This window comes from Bombina bombina, chromosome 5, assembly GCF_027579735.1.
Source record: "Bombina bombina isolate aBomBom1 chromosome 5, aBomBom1.pri, whole genome shotgun sequence".
NCBI lineage: Eukaryota > Metazoa > Chordata > Amphibia > Anura > Bombinatoridae > Bombina > Bombina bombina.
Genome location: NC_069503.1, coordinates 876,031,105 through 876,048,188, shown reverse-complemented (window position 1 = coordinate 876,048,188; position 17,084 = coordinate 876,031,105). Strand labels below are relative to the sequence as shown.

The window sequence follows — 17,084 nt, the reverse complement described above, 5'->3', positions numbered from 1 at the left end:
CGATCCTTGAGACCATGATTCAGGCTCGCAAGCCTGTTACTAGTCAGAATTCCAGAAAGTATGACATAATTACCTTTATTGGTGTGAATCCAAGGGCTACTCTTGGAGTAGGGTCAGGATTCCTTCGTAGTAGTCAGTCAGTACTCTGAAGGGTCAGATTTCTGCCTTATCTTTTTTGTTACTCAAGCGTCGGGCGGATGTGCCAGATGTGCAATATTTTGTCAATCCCTGGTCTGTATCAGGCCTGTGTTTTAGGTTATTGCTCCTCCTTGGAGCCTTAACCTTGTTCTTCAAGTTTTGCCGTAGGCTCTGTTTGAGCCTTTGCATTCCATAGATTCTATGTTTTTATCTTGAACAGTTTTGTTTCTTATTACTATCTCTTCTGCTCAGAGAGTTTCGGAACTCTCGGCTTGGAGCGTGATTCACCTTATCTTATCTTTCATGCAGATAAGGCGGTTCTTCGTACTAAGTTGGGCTTTCTTACCTAAAAGTGGTTTCGGTTAGTAATATTGATCAGAAATTTATTGTTCCTTCTCTATGCCCTAATCCTTCTTCTCATAAGAAACGTTTGTTGCACAATTTGGATTTTGTGCGTGCTCTAGATTTCTATCTACAGGCGACTAAGGATTTTCTTTGTCCTCTGTCCTGTTTGTTTGTTTTTCTAGAATATGTAAAGATCTGAAAGCAACTGCTACTTGTCTTTCTTTCTGGTTGAGAAGTATGTTTCTTTTTGCAAATTTGGTTCTTTTGCCTCGACTGAGGTTTCTTTTGGGAGAAAAGTTTCTTTTTGAAGGTGGTGCCTTCTTTTTAGATCATCAATGTGGGCTTGATGATCTAAAGCTCTCTGGTCTGGTGAGATGATCTAAGACATTCCAACAGTACAGTAAAAGCCCTCAAAAAGTTTTATAAAGAATAATTTAACCCTGAGAGTTGTTTATCTAGCTATACAGGTTTTGGATGTGAAGGAGGGACACCTAAATTATAAAATAATCTCAAAGACTTTTAGTGATTTCTCTCCATGACAGCAGTATTTTTGATCATTATACCCCTAAAGTTAGGGTGAAATGAATTCTTCCAGAGTATCTAGAATCTCTCCTTGAAATTGTGTGCATCTTTAATTTTATAAGGAATGCTTGATTAATTTAATATGCACTTTTATTAAATTTAAAAGGATATTAAACAGTAAATGTATGCTAGACATATTGATTGTATTCAAAGCAGAAATAAGCCTTAGAATAATATGTTGATGTATTTTATTACAATTGATGGCTTTTAATATTGAAGATGTAAGTATAAAGGTTTAAGCATATATAAAGTAATTGGTGCCACCATGTTTGAACTTGTTTTCAATTTAGCTCTATCTGCTGAGAACAATTAGGGACAAATATAATTCAGGCAGTAGAGTTTGTACAAACAAGGCTATGTGGGAAGCTTGTTAGATAATAATATGTTCCACACAGCCTTGCTTAAGTTCAAATATGGCATAGAACTCAGTGGAATTTAGAAAACCAAAAAAAAAAAAAAAAAGTTAAATTACAGGAAAGGGGACAAATGAAATAATGAAATTTTATGAAGGTTCTCAGGGTACGGAAGGAATGAAAGCGATTTGCTTGTTTGTACTTGCCTTTTGATTTCTTGTCATGAGTTAGAAAAGCCCCCTTTTCCCCAGTGACAGTTTTGAAAATAGAATCCAATTCTAATCCAAAAAGCATCTTCCCTTCAAAAGGGACTGATAATAGTTTATTCTTAGAGACCATGTCAGCAGACCAAGATTTAAGCCATAAAGCTTTTTTGATGATGTCAAAGACAGCATCACAAATTAAATTATTAGCCATTTTAAGGACATTAATGCAATTGGAAATATCCTCAGAAGATTAATCATAAACCGTCTGAGAAAGAGAATCACACAAGACGGACGTTGCAGCAGCCACACAGGTGATTGCTACTGCAGGTCTAAAATAAAGAGCTGATTGGAAGAATAATTTCCTAAATTACGACTCAGATTAGCGATCCATTGGATCTTTAAATGAGTAACTATCCTCCATAGGAACATTAGTGCAACCTTAAAAACTACTTCACAGTACATTTTTTAACCTGTTTGGAGGTGCAAAAGTAATGCCTGGTTTCTTCTATTCTTTGGCTATATAGTCTGTAACCAAGTTTGGTGTTTCAAAATTCTTAGGCACTTTGGGCAGAACTTGATTCAACTTATTTACAGATTTGGAATCTTCTGGATTCAGTTCTGAAAGCTCCAAGGTATTCAAAACTTCCTGAACTAGGAAGCGGGTATGGTTTACTTTAAATCTAAACTTGGAACAGCCTCAGGTATAGGATTAAGTTCCTTAGAGGAGACTTCAGAACCCTCAGACTTAGACTCAGCTGAGTCAGAGCTTTGTATGGTTGGTGGTATCGAATCCCTCCCCCCCCTTTGATCCTTCTTGTGTTACCAACCCTAACCACATCCATCATGAGCTGAACTGCTAACTGCATAAGGCAATTAGTTTTTTTCTTAAACAGTGTAGCTTTGTTGTTCTTTGAGGAGATATAGTGAGCTCAGAACTAAAACATACTGAGGCCTGCTAAGGGGGGTAATAAGGCAATGAAAAAGGATGGATTTTAACTCTGAATTCTGTAATATTTGGTGTTAAAAACATAGATAAAGAGTTATGTGGAATGGCTAAGAAACCTAACTATGTATTAACTAGGGATAGTTCCTGGGTTGTGTTTATTGTCTGAGTCACTTACCTAGACTGCAGCACCCCTCCAATGTTTCTTACCAGCTTGCTGAAGCCTTTCTCTCTCACAGAATGCTGATCCAGTAGAAACCCCATCCAGTGCAAGTAAATATACTACAGAGGATACTTGTGGATATACCAGCAACCCCTCAGGTGGAGACTGAGGGACTTGGGTCCCTTTGATGCCTGAGGGCAATTACGGCTGAGAGTTGTACCAGTGATAGTGATGACATGCCATAATTGAGGTATTCCTTTACCCCTACTTCACTCAGAATATTGGAGAAATTGTCCTGAAGTCTTCCTGAGTGAAGATGGAAGAGGGGTACGGGGTCTCAAGTCACGTCTGAGCTCCCAATAAATATTTAGATAGATAATAATAAAATCTTGTTTGCAGTGCACCTCTCTCAACCTCTCTCCTTGAAGGCCAAGAGCAAACTGAGTGGGGAGAGGAGGTGGGAGGGATTATAGCTCTTGTGAGGGTTCTTGACTCCTCCTAGTGGCAGGAAATATATCCCACATGTTATGGACTCTCATCATCTTACAAAAGAAAAATGTATAGAATAGCTTATATGCTTATAAAGGGCATGTATATGGCATTATTGATGATGGCTAGACATCTTTCTGATTAAAAGACAAAGGATCAGTGAATACAGTAGATGCATAACTAACAAATGCATGATACAAAGACAATGCAATAGCACTTAGCCTTAACATCAAATAAGTAGTAGATTTTTTTCTGACAAATTTCAAAGTTATATCTATTTCCACAGCCATCAGCCAATCACAAATGCATATACATATTATCTGTGAATGTTTGCACATGCTCAGTAGGAGCTGAGGACTCAAAAACTGTAAATATAAAACGACTGTGCACATTTTGTTAATGGAAGTAAATTGGAAAGTTGTTTGAAATTCCCATCTCTGTCTGAATCATGAAGGTTTAATTTTGACTTGAGTGTCCCTGTAAAAATGGTTTATGTGGGACATGCATCTGATATGGAAGCTGGAATTCTATAAATTTGGCAAGAGGGACATATTGGGGTGGCAGGGGCCATGCATCTGAGTTCAAACTTACAAATAAGTAGCACAATTTTATGTGTGTTAATTGTTAATAATTAACCTATTTTTTATATAATCATTGTTTCCAACCAGATATTGGTTGACTACTGAAGTTTCTTGCATTGGGGCCCAATATTAATTTATTTTCTCACTGTATCTGTGTCCAACTGTATTTTCTTATATTTACATTGATTAAGCCGTGCCATGGTATAAGTAACCACAGTAATGGGGAATACAGTGGTAACCTTGGTTACATCTTGCCTCATGATTTTCTAGCTTGATTTGTATATACGTATATATAAACCTTTTGAGATAGTGCTACATGTAGAAATATAAGACACTTTAGTACAAATAATACAGCTGACTTTTTTTTAAAGCTAATAAGTATTCAGTCTTTTGTTTGTAAGCACAGGTTCAAAGACAATTCACATACATACACAGTAAAGCTTATACTGAACTTTGTAGGAAGAGAAATGTATAATTTAAAGGGACTTTAAAGTATTTTTCTTTGTTACACTGTTAACGAATGTTCAATTAAAATGTATTACAGATTTTTCTTCATTTTCTTAAAGAAATGTTTCTGTGCTAAAAAATAGAAAATTGGATTTGTTAGTGTGTATACATTTCACTGACCGGCAATAGAGCTGTGAGAACAAAATGACCTGATGTAATAGAAAGTAATACAGCTTTATTTTCCTCTCTATCCTGACAGAGGAAAGCAATACACAATATCTGAACAAAAACCCTCGAGCATGGCGATATCAAGACATACTGCTAGGTACTACTTACAGAATTATGGCTGATGCTCTTTGCAAGGAGCCACAAAGTCTCGATCAGATTGGTAATTTGAGGGCTGAAAAAGTTATAGAACTATCAGAATCCCCAGAAGAGGTAAGTCTTTAGCTCCTTTTCTACTAAGCATGCACTTTTAAATTAAGGCTTCATAGATTGTATTGTGGAACTTAATGAATACATGAATATATCACATGAAAACATTTCCATACACCGCATCTCCAACATACAAAATAGGTAATGTCTATTAAAGAGACATTACATATTTTGTATATATGCATCAGAAACTAAACAGACAAAATAAATGTTTTAAAGCATTTAAAACTAATTTTTGTTAGCTAACTTTACATTGTTTTCCAGACCAGTGACACGCCTTGAAAAGCCTCTTGGAGTGTTTTATTCTTATTTCCTTTACCATGGGACTGAAATAAATTAGTTCCTTTACATGTCAAATAAACGCTGGGCATCATGTAGCAGTGTCAGGGTTTACTGCTTGGACCAGCAGTGCTTTGCGAGTCCTGAGCAGGGAGTTAAACACACAGTAGTCTAGGGTCAATAGTCTTAAAGAGACAGTCAAGTCCAAAATAACTTTCATGATTTAAATAGGGAATGTCATTTTAAACAACTTTCCAATTTTCTTTTATCATCAATTTTGCTTTGTTCTTTTGGTATTCTTAGTTGAAAGCTAAACCTAGGAGGTTCATATGCTAATTTCTTAGACCTTGAATGCCGCCTCTAATCTAAATGCATTTTGACAGTTTTTCACCACTAGAGGGCATTAGTTCATGTGTTTTATATAGATAACACTGAGCTCATGCACGTGAATTTACCGAGGAGTGAGCACTGATTGGCTAAAATGCAAGTCTGTCAAAAGAATTGAAATAAGGGGGCAGTCTGCAGAGGCTTAGAAACAAGGAAATTACAGAGGTAAAAATGTGTATTATTATAACTGTGTTGGTTATGCAAAACTGGGGAATGGGTAATTAAGGGATTATCTATCTTTTAAAGCAACAAAAAGTCTGGTGTTGATTGTCCCTTCAATGTTACAATAGATCAGATCATGTATTTTTTTGAGTATCATGGCCTTTTTAATACGATTTGCATGCAAGTGTTATATCCAACGCTAAAATATTTGTAAGTAACCACTAATGCATTTAATAATCCAAAGACCCAAGATAGTGGTAGGACATCTTTCAATAGCACACAATGTCTGGGTGATGTAGCTTAGACAGGGATTTGTGTGTGCAGCAAGTAAGCTACTTTTTCTGGTCCCAATTTCATGGAACAGGGTCCAAACTCAAAATAAAATAGGAAAGTGGTATAGAAGAACACTTTTTTAAACTATTTTTTATTAATATGATTCTTTAAGTGGCATCAAGTTATACCCTACTTTTTTCTTATGACTTTTTGGCTTGGCTCTTAAGGATATTTATGCTTGCCCAGTTGCATTTTGGTACTCCTGGGGCATTTTCTTTTGATGACCTGCCATCTACTGTAAGTGAAGAAAAAGTAATTTATTTTAATTTTAAATTCCATTGCTTCATTCAACACAGTGTGTGTGTGTGTTTATATACATACACACACTATACATATACATAATTGCTTTGGTCCATTTTCTTTCCTAAGATATGGAGAGTCCACGACATCATTCAATTACTAGTGGGGATATCTCTCCTGGCCAGCAGGAGGAGGCAAAGAGCACCACAGCAAAGCTGTTAAATGTCACTCACCTACCCATAATCCCCAGTCATGCCTTTTGCCTCTGTCAATGGAGGAGGTGAAGTTTGGTGTCTGAAGAAATTAATTCCTTTTCTTTCATGTAATTGGCAAGAGTCCATGAGCTAGTGACATATGGGATATACATTCCTACCAGGAGGGGGCAAAGTTTCCCAAACCTCAAATGCCTATAAATACACCTCCCACCACACCTACAACTCAGTTTTACAAACTTTGCCTCCTTTGTGCTTGATTTTTATGATTTTGTTTGTCAGAGGGATGTGAAGAGAGTATTGCCTATTGATTTTATGGTTTCTCTCACGCAAAATCTTTTCAAGGGTTCTCTGTTATTGGTTGTAGGGATTCATTTCCTACCTCCTTTTTCAGATCGACGATATACTCTTATATACCATTACCTCTGCTGATAGTTTTCAGTACTGGTTTGGCTATCTGCTATATGTGGATGGGTGTATGTATCATTATTTAAAACAATCTCAGCTATGGTTTGGCGCTTTATGTATTAATATAAGTTTTAAATATATGTATTTTACTTATATTTGCCATGATTCAAGTCTATGTGTCTTTGCAGACTAAACAGTTTCAGTATAGGATTCATGTTTGGGAAGTTTATTTAAACTTTTTTCTTACCTGGGGTTCAGTCTTTTTCTAATTTGACTTTATATTTTTCACGGGCAAATCTAGGCTCGCGAGGGCGCAAAATGCTGTTTTTTATTGCGTCATTCTTGGCGCCAATTTTTTGGGGGCGCAAAGTTGCGCCTTTGATGGTGCAAATTTCATTATTTCCTGCGTCTTTGTTGATGCTAGTTGTTTTGGCGCAAAATCACGTTTGTTATGACGCGAGTTGTGTCATGAACTTTGAAAGCTATTATGCCTGCTTTTTGATTTTATTTAAATAAAAAAAATACTATCTTTCTCTTGTAAGGTGTATTCAGTCCACGGATCATCCATTACTTGTGGAATATTCTCATTCCCAACAGGAAGTTGCAAGAGGACACCCACAGCAGAGCTGTTATATAGCTCCTCCCCTAACTGCCATATCCAGTCATTCTCTTGCAACTCTCAACACGCATGGAGGTAGTAAGAGAGAGTGGTGAAATATAGTTAGTTTTTTATCTTCAATCAAAAGTTTGTTATTTTAAATGGTACCGGAGTTGTACTATTTTATCCCAGGCAGTAAATAGAAGAAGAATCTGCCTGAGTTTTCTATGATCTTAGCAGGTTGTAACTAAGATCCATTGCTGTTCTCACATATGTCTGAGGTGAGAGGTAACTTCAGCGGGAGAATGGCGTGCAGGTTACTCTGCTATGAGGTATGTGCAGTTACAATTTTTTCTAAAAATGGAAAATGCTAGAAAATGCTGCTGATACCGGATTAATGTAAGTTAAGCCTGAGTACAGTGATTTAATAGCGACTGGTATGCTTACTCTCAGGGGTAATACCCTTATAAAATTGCAATATAAAACGTTTGCTGGCATGTTTAATCGTTTTTATATATGCTTTGGTGATAAAACTTTATTGGGGCCTAGTTTTTTCCACATGGCTGGCTTAAATTTTGCCTAGAAACAGTTTCCTGAGGCTTTCCACTGTAGTATAAAAGTTACAGTTGTTGCAGTTAAAATTTCAAACTGTGACATCCAGCTTCCCTCAGGAGTCTCCTGTATGCTATAGGACATCTCTAAAGGGCTCAAAGGCTTTCCAAAGTCGTTTATTGGGGAAGGTAGGGCCACAGCAGGCTGTGGCAGTTTGTTGTGTCTGTTAAAAAACGTCTATATCGTTTTTTTGATCCGTTTTTTGAATTAAGGGGTTAATCATCCATTTGCAAGTGGGTGCAATGCTCTGCTAACTTATTACATACACTGTAAAAATTTCGTTTGATTTACTGCCTTTTTCCACTGTTTTTCAAATTTTGACAAAATTTGTTTCTCTTAAAGGCACAGTACCGTTTTTTATATTTGCTTGTTAACTTGATTTAAAGTGTTTTCCAAACTTGCTAGTCTCATTGCTAGTCTGTACAAACATGTCTGACATAGAGGAAACTCCTTGTTCATTATGTTTAAAAGCCATGGTGGAACCCCCTCTTAGAATGTGTACCAAATGTACTGATTTCACTTTAAGCAATAAAGATCATAATCTGTCTTTAAAAAAAAATAAAACATTTTATCACCAGAGGAATCTGACGAGGGGGAAGTTATGCCGACTAACTCTCCCCACGTGTCAGATCCTTTGACTCCCGCTCAAGGGACTCACGCTCAAATGGCGCCAAGTACATCTAGGGCGCCCATAGCGATTACTTTACAAGACATGGCGGCAGTCATGGATAATACACTGTCAGCGGTATTAACCAGACTACCTGAATTTAGAGGTAAGCGAGATAGCTCTGGGGTTAGACGAAATGCAGAGCATACTGACGCTTTAAGAACCATGTCTGATACTGCCTCACAATATGCAGAAGCTGAGGAAGGAGAGCTTCAGTCTGTGGGTGATGTTTCTGACTCAGGAAAGATGATGCAACCTGATTCTGATATTTCTACATTTAAATTTAAGCTTGAACACCTCCGCGTGTTTCTCAGGGAGGTTTTAGCTGCTCTGAATGACTGTGATACAATTGCAGTGCCAGAGAAATTGTGTAGACTGGATAAATACTATGCAGTGCCGGTGTGTACTGATGTTTTTCCAATACCTAAAAGGTTTACAGAAATTATTAATAAGGAATGGGATAGACCAGGTGTGACGTTCTCTTCCCCTCCTATTTTTAGAAAAATGTTTCCAATAGACGCCACCACACGGGACTTATAACAGACAGTTACTAAGGTGGAGGGAGCAGTTTATACTTTAGCAAAGCGTACTACTATCCCTGTCGAGGACAGTTGTGCTTTTTTAGATCCAATGGATAAAAAATTAGAAGGTTACCTTAAGAAAATGTTTATACAATAAGGTTTTATCCTACAGCCCCTTGCATGCATTGCTCCTGTCACTGCTGCTGCGGCGTTCTGGTTTGAGTCTCTGGAAGAGGCTTTACAGGTAGCGACTCCATTGGATGACATACTTGGCAAGCTTAGAGCACTTAAGCTAGCCAATTCCTTTGTTTTCTGATGCCATTGTTCATTTGACTAAACTAACGGCTAAGAATTCTGGTTTTGCTATACAGGCGCGCAGGGCGCTATGGCTTAAATCATGGTCAGCTGACGTGACTTCAAAATCTAAGCTGCTTAACATTCCCTTCAAGGGGCAGACCCTATTCGGGCCTGGTTTGAAGGAGATTATTGCTGATATCACTGGAGGAAAAGGTCATGCCTTTCCTCAGGACAGGTCCAAATCAAGGGCCAAACAGTCTAATTTTCGTGCCTTTCGAAACTTCAAGGCAAATGCGGCATCAACTTCCTCTAATGCAAACAAGAGGGAACTTTTGCTCAGTCCAAGACGGTCTGGAGACCAAACCAGACCTGGGACAAAGGTAAGCAGGCCAAAAAGCCTTCTGCTGCCTCTAAGACAGCATGAAGGAACGGCCCCCTATCCGGTAACGGATCTAGTAGGAGGCAGACTTTCGCTCTTCGCCCAGGCGTGGGCAAGAGATGTCCAGGATCCCTGGGTGTTGGAAATTATATCCCAGGGATATCTTCTGGACTTCAAAGCTTCCCCCCCAAAAGGGAGATTTCACCTTTCACAATTATCTGCAAACCAGATAAAGAGAGAGGCATTCTTACACTGTGTACGAGACCTCCTAGTTATGGGAGTGATCCATCCAGTTCCAAAGGAGGAACAGGGACAGGGTTTTTACTCAAATCTGTTTGTGGTTCCCAAAAAAGAGGGAACCTTCAGACCAATTTTGGATCTAAAGATCTTAAATAAATTCCTCAGAGTTCCATCATTCAAGATGGAAACTATTCGTACCATCCTACCTATGATCCAGGAGGGTCAATATATGACTACAGTGGATTTAAAGGATGCTTATCTTCACATTCCGATAACAAAGATCATCATCGGTTTCTCAGGTTTGCCTTTCTAGACAGGCATTACCAGTTTGTAGCTCTTCCCTTTGGATTAGCTACAGCCCCAAGAATCTTTACGAAGGTTCTAGGGTCGCTTCTGGCGGTCCTAAGGCCGCGGGGCATAGCAGTGGCCCCTTATTTAGATGACATCCTGATACAGGCGTCAAACTTCCAAATTGCCAAGTCTCATATGGACGTAGTACTGGCATTTCTGAGATCGCATGGGTAGAAAGTGAACGAGGAAAAGAGTTCTCTATCCCCACTCACAAGAGTTTCCTTCCTAGGGACTCTGCTAAATTCTGTAGAAATTAAAATTTACCTGACGGAGTCCAGGTTATCAAAGCTTCTAAATTCCTGCCGTGTTCTTCATTCCGTTCCGAGCCCTTCGGTGGCTCAGTGCATGGAAGTAATCGGCTTAATGGTAGCGGCAATGGACATAGTGCCGTTTGCACGCCTACATCTCAGAGCGCTGCAACTATGCATGCTCAGTCAGTGGAACGGGGATTACACAGATTTGTCCCCTCTACTAAATCTGGATCAAGAGATCAGGGATTCTCTTCTCTGGTGGCTATCTCGGGTCCATCTGTCCAAAGGTATGACCTTTCGCAGGCCAGATTGGACAATTGTAACAACAGATGCCAGCCTTCTAGGTTGGGGTGCAGTCTGGAACTCCCTGAAGGCTCAGGGATCATGGACTCATGAGGAGACACTCCTTCGAATAAATATTCTGGAAGAGCGATAGTCAATGCTCTTCAGGCTTGGCCTCAGTTAGCAACTCTGAGGTACATCAGATTTCAGTCGGACAACATCACGACTGTGGCTTACATCAACCATCAAGGGGGAACAAGAAGTTCCCTAGCGATGTTAGAAGTCTCAAAGATAATTCGCTGGGCAGAGACTCACTCTTGCCACCTATCAGCTATCCATATCCCAGGTGTAGAGAACTGGGAGGCGGATTTTTTAAGTCGTCAGACTTTTCATCCGGGAGAGTGGGAACTCCATCCGGAGGTGTTTGCACAATTGATTCATCGTTGGGGCAAAACAGAACTGGATCTCATGGCGTCTCGCCAGAACGCCAAGCTTCCTTGTTACGGATCCAGGTCCAGGGATCCCAAGGCGACACTAATAGATGCTCTAGCAGCGCCCTGGTCTTTCAACCTGGCTTATGTGTTTCCACCGTTTCCTCTGCTCCCTCGACTGATTGCCAAGGTCAAGCAGGAGAGAGCATCAGTGATTTTGATAGCGTCTGCGTGGCCACGCAGGTCCTGGTATGCAGATCTGGTGGACATGTCATCCTTTCCACCATGGACTCTGCCTCTGAGACAGGACCTTCTACTTTAGGGTCCTTTCAACCATCCAAATCTAATTTCTCTGAGACTGACTGCCTGGAGATTGAACGATTGATTTTATCAAAGCGTGGCTTTTCCGAGTCAGTCATTGATTCCTTAATACAGGCACGAAAGCCTGTCACCAGGAAAATTTACAATAAAATATGGCGTACATATCTTTATTGGTGTGAATCCAAGGGTTAGGATTCCCAGGATATTATCTTTTCTCCAAGATGGTTTGGAAAAAGGATTGTCTGCTAGTTCCTTAAAAGGACAGATTTCTGCTCTGTCTATTCTTTTGCACAAGCGTCTGGCAGATGTTCCAGATGTTCAGGCATTTTTGTCAGGCTTTGGTTAGAATCAAGCCTGTGTTTAAACCTGTTGCTCCCCCATGGAGCTTAAATTTGGTTCTTATGGTTCTTCAAGGAGTTCCGTTTGAACCTCTTCATTCCATATATATCAAACTTTTATCTTGGAAAGTTCTGTTTTTGGTAGCTATTTCCTCGGCTCGTAGAGTCTCCGAGTTATCTGCTTTACAATGTGATTCTCCTTATCTGATCTTCCATACGGATAAGGTAGTCCTGCGTACCAAACCTGGGTTTTTACCTAAGGTGGTATCTAACAAGAATATCAATCAAGAGATTGTTGTTCCATCCTTGTGTCCTAATCCTTCTTCAAAGAAGGAACGTCTATTACACAATCTGGACGTGGTTCGTGCTTTAAAGTTTTACTTACAAGCTACTAAATATTTTTGTCAAACATCTGCTTTGTTTGTTGTCTACTCTGGACAGAGGAGAGGTCAAAAGGCTTCGGCAACCTCTCTTTCTTTTTGGCTAAGAAGCATAATCCGCTTAGCCTATGAGACTGCTGGCCAGCAGCCTCCTGAAAGGATTACAACTCATTCTACTAGAGCTGTGGCTTCCACTTGGGCCTTTAAAAATGAGCCTTCTGTTGAACAGATTTGCAAGGCGGCGACTTGGTCTTCGCTTCATACTTTTTCAAAATTCTACAAATTTGATACTTTTGCTTCTTCGGAGGCTATTTTTGGGAGAAAGGTTTTACAAGCAGTGGTACCTTCCGTTTAAGTACTTGCCTTGTCCCTCCCTTCATCCGTGTACTTTAGCTTTGGTATTGGTATTCCACAAGTAATGGATGATCCGTGGACTGGATACACCTTACAAGAGAAAACACAATTTATGCTTACCTGATAAATTTATTTCTCTTGTGTTGTATCCAGTCCACGGCCCGCCCTGTCATTTTAAGGCAGGTAATTTTTTCATTTAAACTACAGTCACCACTGCACCCTATGGTTTCTCCTTTCTCTGCGTGTTTTCGGTCGAATGACTGGATATGGCAGTTAGGGGAGGAGCTATATAACAGCTCTGCTGTGGGTGTCCTCTTGCAACTTCCTGTTGGGAATGAGAATATCCCACAAGTAATGGATGATCCGGGGACTGGATACACCACAAGAGAAATAAATTTATCAGGTAAGCATAAATTGTGTTTTTGTTTTTCTCTACTGAAACTGTTACATTGTGGAAATTGAATGTTTTACCTAATGTTATTTTTCTTTTTCTGTTTCATTTTGCGAGATGTCTCATTCTGATCCTGACTCTGATGTTACTGTAGAAACTATGATGCCCTGGAACACAATTCTACAAAGCTAAGTGTTTTCATTATTAAGCTGTTATTTCTTCAGCTCGATTATGTGGCATTTATTTATCATGTTTTATGCTAGCAATGTTTCTACATGTACAATGACATTTACTGTTTTTTACATATTCAGTTCATGCACTTGATTTCATCTACAAACACCACATGTTGTTGCTTATATCATAAAAGGTTATGACTGCTATTATGCCTTTAAGTAAACTTACGAGGCCTTTTAAAAATTAAGATTTAATTAATTTTGTTCTGACCGACAGCATACTTAAGTTTTTTCTACTGATGAAGGTTTATTTGGCTCAAAGTATCATGTGCCAAAATACTGACAGTCTTCACAGGTAGTTTGGAAAACAGCACATTAGTACCTTTGGCTTGTGGGGCACGGAACCCAGGACCTGCCACGTCCCACTAATACTCCAAACAAACAAAAGATTGTTCCAGCTACCAAAAACTTTTAAAATAGACCTTTATTATTTCACATAGGGTCCACAGAAAAACTACAACGTTTCAGGCCGTTTCAGGTCCACAGAAAAACTACAACGTTTCATGATTTATATACCCTTCACCTGTCACCTGTTCTCATGTGAGCACCTAATTATGCAACAATGCCATCTTGTGGATGTCAGAGATATTCACACATAAGAAATAATATTACATACAAAATTCAAAACATAAAAACCCATATATACATTTTTTTTAAAACAGAAGAAATGTTGCACATTATTAGCAGATTGATCCAATGTAACACAAAGACTATCTATCCAAACTGATATATCAAAATTTGTAATAGTTGAGAGAATTGAAAAAATGACCATGGAAAATATCTATAGGAAATATTTAAACAGGCTCCAATCAAAATCCTTATTCATGCCTTTAGGTGTAAGGGCTTCTAACTTAAATATACAGAACATTTCCCTGATTTTTAATAGGTGTTCCCTATCTCCACCCCTTCTTGGTCTATCCACTTGCTCTATAATTTGAAATCTAAGTTGGCTAATTATAGAGCAAGTGGATAGACCAAGAAGGGGTGGAGATAGGGAACACTTATTAAAAATCAGGGAAATGTTCTGGATTTTTAAGTTAGACTCTATGGTTCACAATATTAGCCAACTTAAGTCGTCCTCCAGGCGGGCAGAAGTCTTCATCCAGACAGCATCTTCTATCTTCATCCTTCCGACGCGGAGCGGCTCCATCTTCAAGACATCCGGCGCGGAGCATCCTCTTCATACGGTCCCAGACGTACACTGAAGGTTCCCTTTAAAGGACTTCATCCAAGATGGCGTCCCTTGAATTCCGATTGGCTGATAGAATTCTATCAGCCAATCGGAATTAAAGGGAAAAAAATCCTAATGGCTGATGCAATCAGCCAATAGGATTGAGCTTTAATCCTATTGGCTGATCCAATCAGCCAATAGGATTGAGCTTGCATTCTATTGGCTGATTGGAACAGCCAATAGATTGCAAGCTCAATACCATTGGCTGATTGGGTAAGCCAATAGGATTGAAGCTCAATCCTATTGGCTGTCTGCATCAGCCAATGTGATTTTTTTTCCCTTTAATTCCTATTGGCTGATAGAATTCTAGCAGCCAATCGGAATTCAAGGGACGCCGGATTTCTTGAAGATGGAGCCGCTCCGCGTCGGAAGGATGAAGATAGAAGATGCCATCTGGATGAAGACTTCTGCCCGTCTGGAGGATGACTTCTTGCCGCTTGGATGAAGACTTCTCCCGGCTTCGTTGAGGACTTCTTGCCACTTGGATGAAGACTTCTCCCGGCAGAAAGTAGAAGAAGAGTCTGCCTGTGGTCTTTGATGATCTTAGCAGGTTGTAACTAAGATCCATTGCTGTTCTCACACATAATTGAAGAGAGAGGTAACTTCAGCTGGGGGAATGGCGTGCAGGGTCTCCTGCTATGAGGTATGTGCAGTTTAAATTTTTCTAGAGAAAGAATATGCTAGAAAATGCTGTTAATACCGGATTTATTTAAGGTAAGCCTGATTACAGTGATTTAATAACGACTTGTATCATGCTTGCTGTAAAAGGTAATATTCTTATTACTTTCTCACATTACTGAAAAATAAAACGTTTGCTGGAAGTGTTTAAACGTTTTTTTATACATATTGGTGATAAAACTTTATTGGGGCCCAGTTTTTTCCACATGGCTGGCTAGATTTTGCCTAGGGATAGTTTTGTTAGGCCCTCTCACTGTGAATACTGGGTGGGAGGGGCCTATTTTCGCGCCTAAATGCGCATTAGATTTTGCAGCTTGAAACATCCAGTTTCCCTGAAGGAGTTCCCTGAACACTTAGGACCTCTCTAAAGGGTTTTTTTGCCTTTCAAAGTCGTTATATGGGCAGGTAGGGCCACAGCAGAGCTGTGGCAGTTTGTTGTGACTGTTGAAAAACGTTTATATCGTTTTTTTTATCCGGTTTTGAAACTAAGGGGTTAATCATCCATTTGCAAGTGGGTGCAATGCTCTGTTAGTCTATTATACACACTGTAAAAATTTCGTAAGATTTACTGCTTTTTTTCACTGTTTTTCAATTTCTGACAAAATTTGTTTCTCTTAAAGGCACAGTACCGTTTTTATTTTTTGCTTGTTTACATTTATCAAAGTGTTTTCCAAGCTTGCTGGTCTCATTGCTAGTCTGTTTAAACATGTCTGATATAGAGGAAACTCCTTGTTCATTATGTTTAGAAGCCATTGTGGAACCCCCTCTTAGAATGTGTACCAAATGTACTGATTTTACTTTGTTATAAAGATCATATTCTGTCTTTAAAAGATTTATCACCAGAGGAAACTGACAAGGGGGAAGTTATGCCGACTAACGTGTCAGAACCTTTGACTCCCGCTCAAGGGACTCCCGCTCAAGAGGCGCCAAGTACATCTAGCGCGCCCATGGCGTTTACTTTACAAGACATGGCGGCAGTTATGGATCATACCCTTACAGCGGTATTATCCAAACTACCAGGGTTACAAGGAAAGTGAAACAGCTCTGGGGCTAGAAAAAATACAGAGCACTCTGACGCTTTAGTAGCTATGTCTGATATCCCCTCACAATATGCAGAAGCTGAGGCAGGAGAGCTTCTTTCTGTGGGTGATTTTTCTGACTCGGAAGATGCTTCAACCTGATTCTGATATGTCAATATTTAAATTTAAGCTTGAACACCTCCGCGTGTTGCTCAGGGAGGTTTTAGCTACTCTGGATGACTGTGACACCATTATAGTGCCAGAGAAATTGTGTAGATTGGATAAATACTATGCAGTGCCTGTTTACACTGATGTTTTTCCAATACCTAAAAGGTTTTCAGAAATTATTACTAAGGAATGGGATAGACCAGGTGTACCGTTCTCTCCCCTTCCCATTTTTAAGAAAATGTTTCCAATAGATGCCGCTACACGGGACTTATGGCAAACGGTCCCTAAGGTGGAGGGAGCAGTTTCTACCCTAGCTAAGCGTACAACTATCCCCGTCAAGGACAGTTGTGCTTTCCTAGATCCAATGGATAAAAAGTTAGAGGGTTACCTTAAGAAAATGTTTATTCAACAAGGTTTTATTCTCCAGCCTCTTGCATGCATTGCCCCGGTCACTGCTGCTGCGGCCTTCTGGTTTGAGTCTCTGGAAGAGGCCTTACAGGTAGAAACTCCATTGGATGATATACTTGACGAGCTTAAAGCGCTTAAGCTAGCCAATTCATTTGTTTCTGACGCCGTTGTTCATTTAGCTTCTCAATATTCCCTTCAAGGGGCAGACCCTATTCGGGCCTGGACTGAAGG

At 39.5% G+C, this 17,084-nt stretch overlaps 1 protein-coding gene across 1 annotated transcript in view; it reads left to right on the top strand.

Annotated features, from left to right (window-relative positions):
- Positions 1-17,084, top strand: part of PRKDC (protein kinase, DNA-activated, catalytic subunit) — a 2,064,551-nt gene that overhangs the window by 1,654,041 nt on the left and 393,426 nt on the right. The window contains 1 exon segment of the mRNA XM_053715028.1: positions 4,507-4,685. Within this exon segment, the coding sequence (XP_053571003.1) occupies positions 4,507-4,685 (179 nt within the window).